This window comes from Labrus mixtus, chromosome 20, assembly GCF_963584025.1.
Source record: "Labrus mixtus chromosome 20, fLabMix1.1, whole genome shotgun sequence".
NCBI lineage: Eukaryota > Metazoa > Chordata > Actinopteri > Labriformes > Labridae > Labrus > Labrus mixtus.
This window is the reverse complement of record NC_083631.1, coordinates 24371211-24386210: the sequence shown is the minus strand read 5'-3', so window position 1 is coordinate 24386210 and position 15000 is coordinate 24371211. Positions and strand designations below refer to the sequence as shown.

The 15000-nt window shown below is 48.7% G+C and overlaps 1 protein-coding gene across 4 annotated transcripts in view; it reads left to right on the top strand.

Annotated features, from left to right (window-relative positions):
* The window catches only part of srebf2 (sterol regulatory element binding transcription factor 2), a 44156-nt gene that overhangs the window by 6510 nt on the left and 22646 nt on the right, over window positions 1-15000 (top strand). Inside the window, exons 2-8 of one of the 4 annotated variants that reach the window (XM_061027206.1) lie at window positions 834-1201; window positions 3576-3762; window positions 3857-4023; window positions 4162-4314; window positions 5109-5390; window positions 5490-5604; window positions 5711-5868. In XM_061027206.1, coding sequence (XP_060883189.1) covers window positions 834-1201; window positions 3576-3762; window positions 3857-4023; window positions 4162-4314; window positions 5109-5390; window positions 5490-5604; window positions 5711-5868 — 1430 coding nt within the window. Of the gene's footprint in view, window positions 1-833; window positions 1202-3575; window positions 3763-3856; window positions 4024-4161; window positions 4315-5087; window positions 5391-5489; window positions 5605-5710; window positions 5869-15000 lie in introns of all 4 variants that reach the window. The other 3 variants (XM_061027204.1, XM_061027207.1, XM_061027205.1) reach the window with 3 other exon arrangements.

Genomic DNA, 15000 nt, shown 5'->3' with positions numbered 1-15000 from the left:
GAGCCGAGTATAAAGATGATTATCTCCACGCTGGGAGTAGCCTTCTCCTGAGCTGAAAGGTTTTCAGCGAAGTCATCATTAGTCACCGGATGAGAAATGATGCCCGACAGGTTTCTCCACATTGTTCATGAATACAGAACTCGATAAACGATGATTCCCTCCCTCTGCACGGAGACTTCAGATGAACCTTTCTTCTATAGATTCTGTTGAGTACTAATATTACCTCCAACATTTCCAACAGTTATGAAAGACAGAGACATCCTCCCTTTGATATTTGTAACGGGACGAGTCATTGGAGGCAGTTGCCATGACAACATGTTTATTGTTGCTGTGGTGTTAGGTCAAAGTTCTGTGAACTACTGCCTACAAATAATACATTAGGAAAAAAATAAAGGCCAGCAAATATATATATATTTTTTTACAATTTCTCAATTTCCTGATCTGATGACATGAACGAATCTGTGACTTCAATGTGTTATTGATTAAACAGAACATAATGCCTTCTCAGTTAAATGTACTGTAACAGATGTGTGCAGGACATATATACTTTTATATTTTAGCATTTGAGTCCTCTGGTCCTGAATAGACCGTTTCTTTCAGGTTCCTTTCTTTCTTTCTTTATATATGTATACATATTTCTCTCTTTCCTGTGGGCGTTGTGATCTCAAGTTGTTTTTTCTTTTTTAATGTCTGTTGCTGTTTTTAAATGTGCTTTATATAAATAAATATGACTTGACTAATGAAGTCCTGAGCGTCTGCAGTGGATCATGATTATATTTCTTTGATAAAACCCGATGGACTGTAACCTTCATTGTGTTTCTCCTGTTCCACAGAGATGCTCCAGTTCGTCAGTAACCAGGTCGGGGACTTCCCAGACCTGTTTGAGGACCAGATGGCCTCGGCAGGCTCTGCTCAGAGCGGAGCCTCCACCGCCCCCAGACCAACTCCTCAAACCCCACGGACACCGACCCCTGCTGCGTACCAGAGCACCAACAGTAGTCTCACTCCCTCCCAGACACTTTCTCCCCAGTCCCTCCCCCTCACCCCTCCCCTCACCCCCGTACAGACCCCCTCCCCCACCGCCGTCTCTTCGGGGCAGCAGCAGCAGGTGACCCGCACCCCTCCGCTCCTCCAGCCGAGGCCTCAGGTGGTGCAGCCCATCCAGCCTCAGCCCCAACAGACAGCCCAGCCCACCATCCAGGTATTTACCCTCTGACCCCCCCGGGTACACCCAAATCTTTAGTGTGACACGAGTAAAAACTTCTCACTGAGAGACTTCAGAACGCTTTGCTCAAGAGTTTTAAAAACATCAACAACACCAACAGGATCAAAACCTGCACAAACATGTTGGTAACATTCTTTTATTTTAGCAATTTAGATTTTATTCCTGCTGAACGGTGGTGCAGTGGTTAACTCTGTCCCCTCACAGTGAGGAGGTTCCTGGTTTGAATCCCCGTCCTTCAGGAGTCTCTCTGTGAGGAGGTTCCTGGTTTGAATCCCCGTCCTTCAGGAGTCTCTCTGTGAGGAGGTTCCTGGTTTGAATCCCCGTCCTTCAGGAGTCTCTCTGTGTGGAGGTTCCTGGTTTGAATCCCCGTCCTTCAGGAGTCTCTCTGTGAGGAGGTTCCTGGTTTGAATCCCCGTCCTTCAGGAGTCTCTCTGTGTGGAGGTTCCTGGTTTGAATCCCCGTCCTTCAGGAGTCTCTCTGTGAGGAGGTTCCTGGTTTGAATCCCCGTCCTTCAGGAGTCTCTCTGTGAGGAGGTTCCTGGTTTGAATCCCCGTCCTTCAGGAGTCTCTCTGTGTGGAGGTTCCTGGTTTGAATCCCCGTCTGTCGGGAGTCTCTCTGTGAGGAGGTTCCTGGTTTGAATCCCCGTCCTTCAGGAGTCTCTCTGTGTGGAGGTTCCTGGTTTGAATCCCCGTCCTTCAGGAGTCTCTCTGTGAGGAGGTTCCTGGTTTGAATCCCCGTCCTTCAGGAGTCTCTCTGTGAGGAGGTTCCTGGTTTGAATCCCCGTCCTTCAGGAGTCTCTCTGTGAGGAGGTTCCTGGTTTGAATCCCCGTCCTTCAGGAGTCTCTCTGTGTGGAGGTTCCTGGTTTGAATCCCCGTCTGTCGGGAGTCTCTCTGTGAGGAGGTTCCTGGTTTGAATCCCCGTCTGACGGGAGTCTCTCTGTGAGGAGGTTCCTGGTTTGAATCCCCGTCTGACGGGAGTCTCTCTGTGAGGAGGTTCCTGGTTTGAATCCCCGTCCTTCAGGAGTCTCTCTGTGAGGAGGTTCCTGGTTTGAATCCCCGTCCTTCAGGAGTCTCTCTGTGAGGAGGTTCCTGGTTTGAATCCCCGTCCTTCAGGAGTCTCTCTGTGAGGAGGTTCCTGGTTTGAATCCCTGTCCTTCAGGAGTCTCTCTGTGTGGAGGTTCCTGGTTTGAATCCCCGTCTGTCGGGAGTCTCTCTGTGAGGAGGTTCCTGGTTTGAATCCCCGTCTGACGGGAGTCTCTCTGTGAGGAGGTTCCTGGTTTGAATCCCCGTCCTTCAGGAGTCTCTCTGTGAGGAGGTTCCTGGTTTGAATCCCCGTCTGACGGGAGTCTCTCTGTGAGGAGGTTCCTGGTTTGAATCCCCGTCTGACGGGAGTCTCTCTGTGAGGAGGTTCCTGGTTTGAATCCCCGTCCTTCAGGAGTCTCTCTGTGAGGAGGTTCCTGGTTTGAATCCCCGTCCTTCAGGAGTCTCTCTGTGAGGAGGTTCCTGGTTTGAATCCCCGTCCTTCAGGAGTCTCTCTGTGAGGAGTCTGCATGTTCTCCATGTGTGGGTTCTCTCCGTCTTCCTCCCACAGTCCGAACACATGCTCGTTAGGTTAACTCCTGACTCTAAATTGTCTGTAGGTGTGAGTGTTAGTGTGGCTGGTTGTCTGTCTCTATATGTCAGCTCTGTGATTGGCTGGTGTGATTGGCTGGTGTAACCCCGCCTCTCACCCAATGACAGCTGGGATCAGCTCCAGCCCCCCCGCGACCCCGAACAGGGAAAGCGGTGTAGCTAATGGATGGATGTTTAGACGATGTTCCTGCAACCTTTTGATGGATTCATTCCTCTCCTACACGCCGCTCTTATCAGACAGATGAAGTTTTTATTTCCTGCTTTGGCACTTATTGAATCAATCGATCATTAAAATAACAGATTGTGTCTTTTTCAAACACGTAGCATGAGAAAGTATTGAAACATTTTCAACGAGCTCGTGGTTCCATGTTGGCGTTGAGACTGCAGCGGTGATGGAGGAGAGCTGTCGGGCGCCGGCCTCTCCATCTGAGATTTAGTTATCTGTTGTGGAGAGTGTGGATTTCTTTTCTGTCCTTGTCCTCTCAGTTTGAAAAAAGAAAAGTTTCTGCTGACAGGAGAGAGATTCCAGAGCAGCGACAGACTGTAAAATATATGATCCCGCTCTGCAGCCGTGCAAACAGCCGTGCACAGCTCAGCACAAAAAAACATCCAGCCTGAAAGATGGAGTTCACCGTCTCGTCTGAAATAAACACAAACGATGCAGATAAACTTTTATCATCTCTGAAGGAAACGAGCTGACTCTTTTTATTTCCTGCAGATGCACACTCAGGGGATCGCCATGCAGACGCAGAGCTTCCCGGGCCACACCCTGGTTCAGACCCACAGCCAGACGCCGCTGCCCATCCAGACGCAGGCGGCCCAAACCGTCATGATCACCTCCAACGGCGGGCGCTTCATCCAGAACCCGGTCATCTGCCACCAGAGCCCCGCCCCTAGTTTCCAAGGTGACCTAACACAGGAATCATATTTTTTATTTAAAGTTGAAGCTGTGATTAAAAAGTGTGTTTAACCCCGCCTCTTTTCTCTCCTCCTTTAAAGTCCTCCAACCACAAATGCAGAGCATTATGACATCACAGCAGCTCCAACCAATGACCATTCAGCACCAGCGTGTTCTGACCTCCAACGGGATCCAGACTCTCTCTACGGCGCCCACTGCGGTCATGCAGCAGCAGATGCAACAAGTACCCGTAGGTACCCCATCCATTGTGAGAAACGATCTGAACACATCATCATTTAACGTACCTGAATCTGCGATCTGACCGCCACGATCGGGTCGTGTGGCGTCCGTATTCTTACATCTCTATAAGCGATCTTATTACACTCTGAGTGTTTGTTTCCTGCAGGTTCTGGTCCAGCAGCCTCAGATCCTGAAGACCGACTCGTTGGTTCTCACAACGCTCAAACCCGACGGCACACAGGTGCTGTCGACCATGCAGAGTCCAGCAGGGATCGCCACCTTAACCACGCCCATCCAGAACACGGCGCTACAAGTCCCGGTAAATACGATATATAATAAGATATTCAACTTTGATTTTTGAGAGTTTTTGTGTTTTGTGTTTGTTTTTGTGTTTGTTTGTTTTTGTGTTTTTTTGTGTTTGTGTTTGTTTTTGTGTTTGTTTTTTTGTGTTTGTTTTTGTGTTTGTTTGTTTTTGTGGTTTTTGTGTTTGTTTTTGTGTTTGTTTTTGTGTTTGTTTGTTTTTGTGTTTGTTTTTGTGTTTGTTTTTTGTGTTTGTTTTTTTGTGTTTGTTTTTTTGTGTTTGTTTTTGTGTTTGTTTTTTTGTGTTTGTTTTTGTGTTTGTTTTTGTGTTTGTTTGTTTTTTTTGTGTTTGTGTTTGTTTTTGTGTTTGTTTTTTTGTGTTTGTTTTTGTGTTTGTTTTTGTGTTTTTTTGTGTTTTTTTGTGTTTGTTTTTGTGTTTGTTTTTGTGTTTGTTTGTTTTTGTGTTTTTTTGTGTTTGTGTTTGTTTTTGTGTTTGTTTTTTGTGTTTGTTTTTGTGTTTGTTTTTGTGTTTGTTTGTTTTTGTGTTTGTGTTTGTTTGTTTTTGTGTTTGTTTTTGTGTTTGTTTTTGTGTTTGTGTTTGTTTGTGTTTGTTTTTGTGTTTGTTTGTGTTTGTGTTTTTTTGTGTTTGTTTTTGTTTGTGTTTGTGTTTGTTTGTGTGTTTGTGTTTTATGAATGTGACCTTGACACGGTGTTCAGGTCATGGAGGTGTTAGTGGCTCTAATCCATTCTGAGTGAACCCCACCCCCCACCCCACCCCACCCCCGAATCTAGTGTTCCGGGTTTCTGCCCCAGACACTGATGAGCAGCAACATCCTCACCACTGTCCCCGTCATGATGGGCGGAGGAGACAAGCTGCCAATCAAACAGCTGCAGCCTGGCTCCTCCCACTGCTCGAACGGCGGCAGAGCGAGCATGGAGCAAACAGCGATGATGGGAGGAGTGATCGGGCCGGGAGGCGTGGTGAAGGAGGGCGAGAGGAGGACGACCCACAACATCATCGAGAAGAGGTACCGCTCGTCCATCAACGACAAGATCATCGAGCTCAGAGACCTGGTCATGGGGAACGACGCAAAGGTCAGTGACTCAGACGATAACAGGAAGTGAAACTTCTGTATGATTCTAGTGAAGGTCAGACGACGGCGTCGCTTCTTGACATGCTCGATTTCCTCACAGATGCACAAGTCGGGCGTGCTGAGGAAGGCCATCGACTACATCAAGTACCTGCAGCAGATGAACCAAAAACTACGGCAGGAGAACCTGGCTCTGAAGATGGGGACCCAGAAGAACAGTGAGTGTTTAAAAAGAGCGGGAAAACAACAACAACAACAACAGAGGATCGTCTGCTGCAGTGTGTAAAACGACTCTCTCTCTCTCTCTCTCTCTCTCTCTCTCAGAGTCTGTCATCCTGTCTGAAGACGTGGAGCTCAAACAGGAAATAGTGATGATGTCACCTCCCGCCTCGGACTCTGGTTCTGGATCTGGATCCCCTCCACAGTTCTCTCCTTACTGCGTGGACTCAGAGCCAGGAAGCCCCTTACTGGATCACGAGCCGGTAACACAATCACTACTAACTCCTCCTCCCTGTCTCCTCCTCCCTGTCTCCTTCCTGCCTCCTCCCTGTCTCCTTCCTGCCTCCTCCCTGTCTCCTCCTCCCTGTCTCCTTCCTGCCTCCTCCCTGTCTCCTCCTTCCTGCCTCCTCCTCCCTGTCTCCTTCCTGCCTCCTCCCTGTCTCCTCCTCCCTGTCTCCTTCCTGCCTCCTCCCTGTCTCCTCCTCCCTGCCTCCTCCATGTCTCCTCCATGTCTCCTCCCTGTCTCCTCCCTGCCTCCTCCATGCCTCCTCCCTGTCTCCTCCCTGTCTCCTCCTTCCTGCCTCCTCCCTGCCTCCTCCCTGTCTCCTCCCTGTCTCCTCCCTGTCTCCTCCTCCCTGCCTCCTCCCTGCCTCCTCCTCCCTGCCTCCTCCCTGCCTCCTCCCTGTCTCCTCCCTGTCTCTTCCCTGCCTCCTCCTCCCTGTCTCCTTCCTGCCTCCTCCCTGTCTCCTCCGTGTCTCCTCCTCCCTGTCTCCTCCGTGTCTCCTCCTCCCTGTCTCCTCCCTGCCTCCTCCCTGTCTCCTCCCTGCCTCCTCCTCCCTGTCTCCTTCCTGCCTCCTCCCTGTCTCCTCCCTGTCTCCTCCTCCCTGTCTCCTCCATGTCTCCTCCCTGCCTCCTCCCTGTCTCCTCCCTGTGTCCTCCTCCATGTCTCCTTCCTGCCTCCTCCTCCCTGCCTCCTCCCTGTCTCCTCCTCCATGCCTCCTCCTTGTCTCCTCCTCCCTGTCTCCTCCTCCCTGTCTCCTCCCTGCCTCCTCCCTGTCTCCTTCTTCCTGCCTCCTCCCTGCCTCCTCCCTGTCTCCTCCTCCCTGCCTCCTCCCTGCCTCCTCCTCCCTGCCTCCTCCCTGCCTCCTCCCTGTCTCCTCCCTGTCTCTTCCCTGCCTCCTCCTCCCTGTCTCCTTCCTGCCTCCTCCCTGTCTCCTCCGTGTCTCCTCCTCCCTGTCTCCTCCGTGTCTCCTCCTCCCTGTCTCCTCCCTGCCTCCTCCCTGTCTCCTCCCTGCCTCCTCCTCCCTGTCTCCTTCCTGCCTCCTCCCTGTCTCCTCCCTGTCTCCTCCTCCCTGTCTCCTCCATGTCTCCTCCCTGCCTCCTCCCTGTCTCCTCCCTGCGTCCTCCTCCATGTCTCCTTCCTGCCTCCTCCTCCCTGCCTCCTCCCTGTCTCCTCCCTGCCTCCTCCTCCCTGTCTCCTTCCTGCCTCCTCCCTGTCTCCTCCGTGTCTCCTCCTCCCTGTCTCCTCCCTGCCTCCTCCCTGTCTCCTTCCTCCCTCCTCCTCCCTGCCTCCTCCCTGTCTCCTCCATGTCTCCTCCCTGCCTCCTCCCTGTCTCCTCCCTGCGTCCTCCTCCATGTCTCCTTCCTGCCTCCTCCATGTCTCCTCCATGTCTCCTTCCTGCCTCCTCCTCCATGTCTCCTTCCTGCCTCCTCCATGTCTCCTCCCTGTCTCCTTCCTGTCTCCTCCATGCCTCCTCCCTGTCTCCTCCCTGTCTCCTCCATGTCTCTGTTGGGGTTGTATCAAGTCAACTTTGGTTATATTCTTTAATAATTATTTCTAATTATTAATAATATAAATAAAATATCATTAAACTGTGTTTAATCTCGTTTTGGGGCACCACCCTGTACTCAGGGAAATATAACCAAAATATCACTCAAATCAGTCTCAGATTAGTTATTTAATTACTAATATTATTAATAATTAATAACTATATTTAATAAATTGAAGGCGTGAAATCCGTACACAAAGCCTTCGCACCCAGCTTATATCACAATGTAAATACAACCAGTAATCACAAACAACTGCTCTCTTAAATTATAACAGAATTTATTTAAACAAAGCAACATCAATCCAAAATCAATGAACTTAATCAAACAAATAACTATTATAAACTAATCTAAGCAAACAAACATTATCAAGCACACCTTGTGAATGAGGTGTAAATGTGTGTGTGTGTGTGTGTGTGTGTGTGTGAGAGAGAGAGAGAGAGAGAGAGAGAGAGAGAGAGAAAACAAGATGGTGGAGGGAGACAATGCACCATGTGACTTCGTCACATGTGGACAAAATGGTGGACAACAAAGGAAGCCGTGTGGCTGCCTTTTGAAATAGTTTTGAGCTCTCTGAGCTGAGTTCAGTAACTGTTACTTAAACACCAGAAAGCCAGTGGCCGGACTTTGATTCAACGGCGGGTACACTGGTCTTTCTGTGTGAAAGCCGTTGACTGAAGGTAAACTAGCACAGCATTACACACATAGGTGAACACAGCAGTTCATCACAATAAAACAAATGCAGCAGCTTACAACAGATAATAAACAGAATGTGACGTGTCGTCAACAATGATGCATAATTATCAGTGATTATAAAAGAAACATAACTATTTCTGAAACTATTTCTGCCCAGACCAAAGCTCTTACTTGGGGTAACTCCTGGTGATCGTTGCAAAGTTGGTTAGATCGTCCCTCTGTTGAATGTTGAATCATCAGATTCAGGCAGGGTTCCTTCGTGGCAGATGTAGGAAGAGGGTAGCGGGATTCAGATCTTCGACCCGAGCGTTGCTCTATAGGGTCTTCTGGTTGCAGGAGCCGAGTTCTTTATGTGTCCTTGTGGATTCAGGGATCAGTGGGCTTCCTTCAGCGCTCCTGTCCAGTTGCGTTCAATGACGTCTTACGAAAAATCAAAGGAAAGAAACTCTTCTTTTTGCTCGAACCTGATAGCATCTGATTGCGCCCAAAACTCCTAAAAATATGCCATGGAAGTAGTCAGCTGAATCCTCTGATGCTTGAATTCAGCATGTGAAGAGCTACCTATACTGAGCTAGGAGATCAGCTCTGGAGTTTAACCTATGTAAGCCAAGAGGAGGAAAGGCTTTGTCTCGAATGCTGGAGTCCATCTTGTTGGAGAGGGTATCCTCTGGTGTCGGCAGACCACACTTGAAGAGGAGGAAGCAATGCCTGGTGATTGCTTTTAAAGACTGGAGCTGCCTGTGGGTTTACCTCAGCTTCCGGCCCCCCCTTTACGTCACACGTAGGTGTGAAGTACCGCAGGGGATTCTGGGATAAAGAGTCCTTTTGGGCCTCTTGTAAATAACTCAAAGGCCCAAGTCCATGGTTTGACTGTCCTATGCCTGCGTGGCCCAACATCCCCCCTTTGTCCTGAAGAATGGGATTGCGGGTCACAGTCTTTAGGGCAAATAGGGCCAACAGTCCATGTGTTAGGAGACAAACGTTCAAATAGTTAGTGAGCAACAGTCCATACATTTTGAGAGGCATTCGGTCTGGGCAGACACTGAGGCAAAGTCTGGGCAGACTGTCTAATTATGGCTAAAGCTAGGCATAAAACATAACCAGGCATTAGCAAAGCTTTGCCACTCAAGGTGCATTCTTTAACAAAACAAATGAAACAAACAGACAAGAGGAGGAGAGAAAGAGAAGAGTATCAGGTGTAGATTTGTGGGCTAACTCCTAGCCTGGGCAGGAGTAAGTCTGTGGGATGGTGTATGTGGCATGTAGGTGTGTAAATATACATGTGCATTATGTCTCACTACCAATGTCAGGTCATAAAACAGAGACTAGAAAGCATTAATGCTGAGTGACTTTGGTGGGTTTTACAGTGGAGGCTACTCCCCCCTCCCCACTGTGGAGTCAGAACCTTGTTCTTTGTAAGGGCTGGAGGCCTCCCACTGTCTAATCACCTCTGTCACACACCTCCGGACCATGTTCTCCATTCCCCTGTCAGAACCTGCATCCTTGGGAAGTTCATGGGAACTCCGGTTATGCCTACCCCTCTGTCTGGGGCTTCGGCCATCCCGAGAGTTCTGTTCGGGTCTGGTGGTGATCAGTACTTCAGGTAGGGAACTACCCTGTGGCTGGCTCCTTCCTTCACCCCCCTGGTTCTGTTGTCTATTCTGCCGGTGATGCGGTTTCTTAGATTTATTCATAGCATAAGGCAATTTGTTGCCTTCTAGTGCTAGGTCACTATTGTGTCTCCAAAACCCAGGATGTATGCGTGTTTCCCAAGCCATCTGTGCAAATTTCTTGATTTCTGGCATACTAAGCTGATGTGTACGACTATGCAGGGTGACATCTGACCGCACGCAGCCATGCAGATTGTGCATGAAGATGGACTTGAAAGTTTGGTTCTCTTCCAAACCTGGAGCCTCACGTCCCTGGAAATATGCAGATCTTAGGCGCCAGTAATAATCTTTGGGGGCCTCGTGCTTCTGGTGCAGGACACTGAAAGCACTAAGAAGGGCAGATGCAGGGTCAATGTAGGTGGAGTATTCCTGGCGCAAAGCATTGCAGAGCGCAGAGTACTGGTATCTGATCTCAGGCTGAAGGGTAGTCGTGAAGTTACGGACACTCTTGGAAGTTGTCTTCCAGATCAGCCTGAGTTTTTCTCTTGTGGATGCATCAGGTACATCACTGAGACACAGGTTAATCGCTCTGAGGTAATCATCGATGCAGCGGTCTGAGTTATCTGGGTCAAACCGCTCTACATCCTGTGCCATAGATTCAATGAGCCTTATGCGCATTCTTTGATCTCTGGGTAAAAGGGAGCCATCCGAGTCATATGAGGTTTGGATATTCCTCAGCTGTGAATCCTGCGATGGGAACCTACAGGTAGCAGGAGGGGGCCGGGTGTTATCTCTGCCTCTGGGGGCCGAGAAGTCACCCCCCTTCCTATGTGGTGATTCCAACCTGTGAAGGTGTGAAAAGGTGTCACAGCTGTCAGGGAACTGGGGTGTTTCCCCAAGGAGGGGGGCTCCACAGTCAAAATCAGGGAAAAATAGACTTATTTCCTCAGTCCTTGGGTTGTCCTGGCTGCTCGGTTCTTTACTGAGCTTTTTCAGCAGGGTTGTTTGATCTCTTGAGGGGCTTGGTCCAGGATCGGAGTCATATCCTGATGATATGTCTTGCTCCATGCTTACCTGTACTCCCTGAATTAATTCAAACATGTCCAACACTTTCTGCTTGGCAGTTTGTAAGTGCTGACTAACAGATTTGTTTCCTTTCTGCAAGGATCGGACCTTTGGTGGGAGTGTCCCCATGAAAGCACGGACACTCCTAGCCGTAGTCTTCCTGATCCGTTTCAGTTTTTCCTGTGAGGACACATGAGGCAGGTCAAGGAGACAATGGTCGACTTCTCTAAGGTAGTCGTTAATACTTGAATCTGGGCTATCTGGGTCAAAACGCTTCAGATCTTTGGCCTGAGGTTCTATCTGCCTGGTTCGCAGACCCTGACCCAAAGGCTGGCGAGGGCCGTCCGAGTCGTCTGACGAATCGTAAGCCCTGTGGTTGTCACGGTAGTACGGTTGCAACCGTGGTGGGGTTTGTGTTCGGCTCAGACGTGGCCGTCTATCATGGGACAGGTAATATTCGGTGCCCGATTGGACCCGTGCCTCCTCCCTGTCTCTAGGGGGCGTGAAGTCCCTCTTCCTGCGGGGTGAGGGTTCTCTTGGCTCAAAGCGTATTGCAGAACGCGGGGGCCATGGGGCATTTCCCCATGACGGTGCTTCATGGTCTGGGGAGGCGTGGCGCCCTTCATCTTTACTCACCCAGCTCTTTACCGGGTAGTCTGAGGACGTGTGCGCTTTTGTGCCTGGGTCGACCCGGCGGTATCTTCCCCTCTCCTCCAGATCCTTCAACATGTCTGTCTCCCTCCTCCATGGGCTTGGTTCAGTCTCCCATCCTTCGTCTGAGGTTTCCTCAGCTGACATGGGGGCTGCAGTACTTATCTGCCTATCCTGAAATCTGGGTACCGTGTCACTTCGTTTCTTCTGTTCGGCCAGTTTGCTGCTTTCATGCAGTGTTTTATTCTCCTCCTGCAGGGCCATGCAATTTTCCTGCAAGGTCTTTAGTTTATCCTGCAATCTTTCGAAGTCGTCCCGCAGGATCTGTCCTTCTTCTTGTACCTGGGCTAGCTGTGCCCGGTGTATCTCATTCTGCACATTTGATTTGCGCTGATAAAGGAGGAGAATTTTGCCTAGAACATCTGAAGTTGTGCGTGTTGGCTTCCCAGTTGGTTGATTTGCATATTCAACCAAGCCCTTTAGTTTCTCTTCACATGTGCTGAGGGTGTAGGAGTTCAGACTGTCGAGCTGCTCTATAGGGAAGTGGATAAGATTAGCAACTACGTCTTGAAGGGGTGGATCGTCTGATCCACAGCGAACCTTGGCCCATGGTTGATGTATGTCTTCTGCATACATTCTGTCTTTGTTAGGGGTGATCCTGGCTCGGTGGTTGACAAGATCAACTAGCTCCTCTAATTTCTTATCCCTAATGCTAATTGAATAGCTATATAGGTTGGCACTCTCCTCTGAGGAGAGGTTCGTCAGACCGGCAGCAGTTTCTTGCAGTGCTCCGTCGTCTGATCCAAAAGGAGTCTCAGCTCCCGGCTCACCTAGGGTCTTGGTACACATTTTTCGTGATAAAATGGAACCACAGTGGATTACTGTTAAAAAATAAACGCTAAGCTAAACAAAGCTAGCTCAACACCAGAGCAAATCTTATCTAGGTTTCCCAATTGATCACTGCAGTCTATCCTGGAAGATAAGAGAGGGGATTCACACCTCAAGTCCTCAAAGGAAGGGAGGAACTCACACCTCTCAGACAGCTGGCTATGCGACAATGATGAGGTTACACTCTCATCTGGCCAAATGGCTCTCAAACAACAAGGAGCACCACAATCCTTTAGTAGAATACTTCAGGATCACAATCTGGATTAATGCAACAAATCAAGTTCATTGAGAAAGTCACACTAGCTGCATCCTTATGTCCAATTGTTGTATGGACACAAAGGGGACAACAGTTATTGCTTTAACTGTTAACCAACAACATACAACACAACTAAGCCACAGCTTGATGTCTGCTTTGCTTAAACAACAAAAAATTTAAAGAAAATATAATTTTCTTCAGAAAGATCCCTTTTAGGATTTAAGTTCGGATTACTGTGCCTTTACAGGGCAATAAAGCTGGTTTATTGAAGGCCTCACACGGGCTGCACCATTTGTTGGGGTTGTATCAAGTCAACTTTGGTTATATTCTTTAATAATTATTTCTAATTATTAATAATATAAATAAAATATCATTAAACTGTGTTTAATCTCGTTTTGGGGCACCACCCTGTACTCAGGGAAATATAACCAAAATATCACTCAAATCAGTCTCAGATTAGTTATTTAATTACTAATATTATTAATAATTAATAACTATATTTAATAAATTGAAGGCGTGAAATCCGTACACAAAGCCTTCGCACCCAGCTTATATCACAATGTAAATACAACCAGTAATCACAAACAACTGCTCTCTTAAATTATAACAGAATTTATTTAAACAAAGCAACATCAATCCAAAATCAATGAACTTAATCAAACAAATAACTATTATAAACTAATCTAAGCAAACAAACATTATCAAGCACACCTTGTGAATGAGGTGTAAATGTGTGTGTGTGTGTGTGTGTGTGTGTGTGAGAGAGAGAGAGAGAGAGAGAGAGAGAGAGAGAGAAAACAAGATGGTGGAGGGAGACAATGCACCATGTGACTTCGTCACATGTGGACAAAATGGTGGACAACAAAGGAAGCCGTGTGGCTGCCTTTTGAAATAGTTTTGAGCTCTCTGAGCTGAGTTCAGTAACTGTTACTTAAACACCAGAAAGCCAGTGGCCGGACTTTGATTCAACGGCGGGTACACTGGTCTTTCTGTGTGAAAGCCGTTGACTGAAGGTAAACTAGCACAGCATTACACACATAGGTGAACACAGCAGTTCATCACAATAAAACAAATGCAGCAGCTTACAACAGATAATAAACAGAATGTGACGTGTCGTCAACAATGATGCATAATTATCAGTGATTATAAAAGAAACATAACTATTTCTGAAACTATTTCTGCCCAGACCAAAGCTCTTACTTGGGGTAACTCCTGGTGATCGTTGCAAAGTTGGTTAGATCGTCCCTCTGTTGAATGTTGAATCATCAGATTCAGGCAGGGTTCCTTCGTGGCAGATGTAGGAAGAGGGTAGCGGGATTCAGATCTTCGACCCGAGCGTTGCTCTATAGGGTCTTCTGGTTGCAGGAGCCGAGTTCTTTATGTGTCCTTGTGGATTCAGGGATCAGTGGGCTTCCTTCAGCGCTCCTGTCCAGTTGCGTTCAATGACGTCTTACGAAAAATCAAAGGAAAGAAACTCTTCTTTTTGCTCGAACCTGATAGCATCTGATTGCGCCCAAAACTCCTAAAAATATGCCATGGAAGTAGTCAGCTGAATCCTCTGATGCTTGAATTCAGCATGTGAAGAGCTACCTATACTGAGCTAGGAGATCAGCTCTGGAGTTTAACCTATGTAAGCCAAGAGGAGGAAAGGCTTTGTCTCGAATGCTGGAGTCCATCTTGTTGGAGAGGGTATCCTCTGGTGTCGGCAGACCACACTTGAAGAGGAGGAAGCAATGCCTGGTGATTGCTTTTAAAGACTGGAGCTGCCTGTGGGTTTACCTCAGCTTCCGGCCCCCCCTTTACGTCACACGTAGGTGTGAAGTACCGCAGGGGATTCTGGGATAAAGAGTCCTTTTGGGCCTCTTGTAAATAACTCAAAGGCCCAAGTCCATGGTTTGACTGTCCTATGCCTGCGTGGCCCAACATCTCCTTCCTGCCTCCTCCATGTCTCCTCCATGTCTCCTCCCTGTCTCCTCCATGTCTCCTTCCTGCCTCCTCCATGTCTCCTCCATGTCTCCTTCCTGCCTCCTCCATGTCTCCTCCCTGTCTCCTCCATGTCTCCTCCCTGCCTCCTCCCTGTCTCCTCCATGTCTCCTCCATGTCTCCTTCCTGCCTCCTCCCTGTCTCCTTCCTGCCTCCTCCCTGTCTCCTCCCTGCCTCCTCCGTGTCTCCTCCCTGTCTCCTCCCTGTCTCCTCCATGTCTCCTCCATGTCTCCTTCCTGCCTCCTCCCTGTCTCCTTCCTGCCTCCTCCCTGTCTCCTCCCTGTCTCCTCCCTGTCTCCTCCATGTCTCCTCCATGTCTCCTCCCTGTCTCCTCCATGTCTCCTCCCTGCCTCCTCCATGCCTCCTCCCTGTCTCCTCCCTGTCTCCTCCCTGTCTCCTCCCTGCCTCCTCCCTGTCTC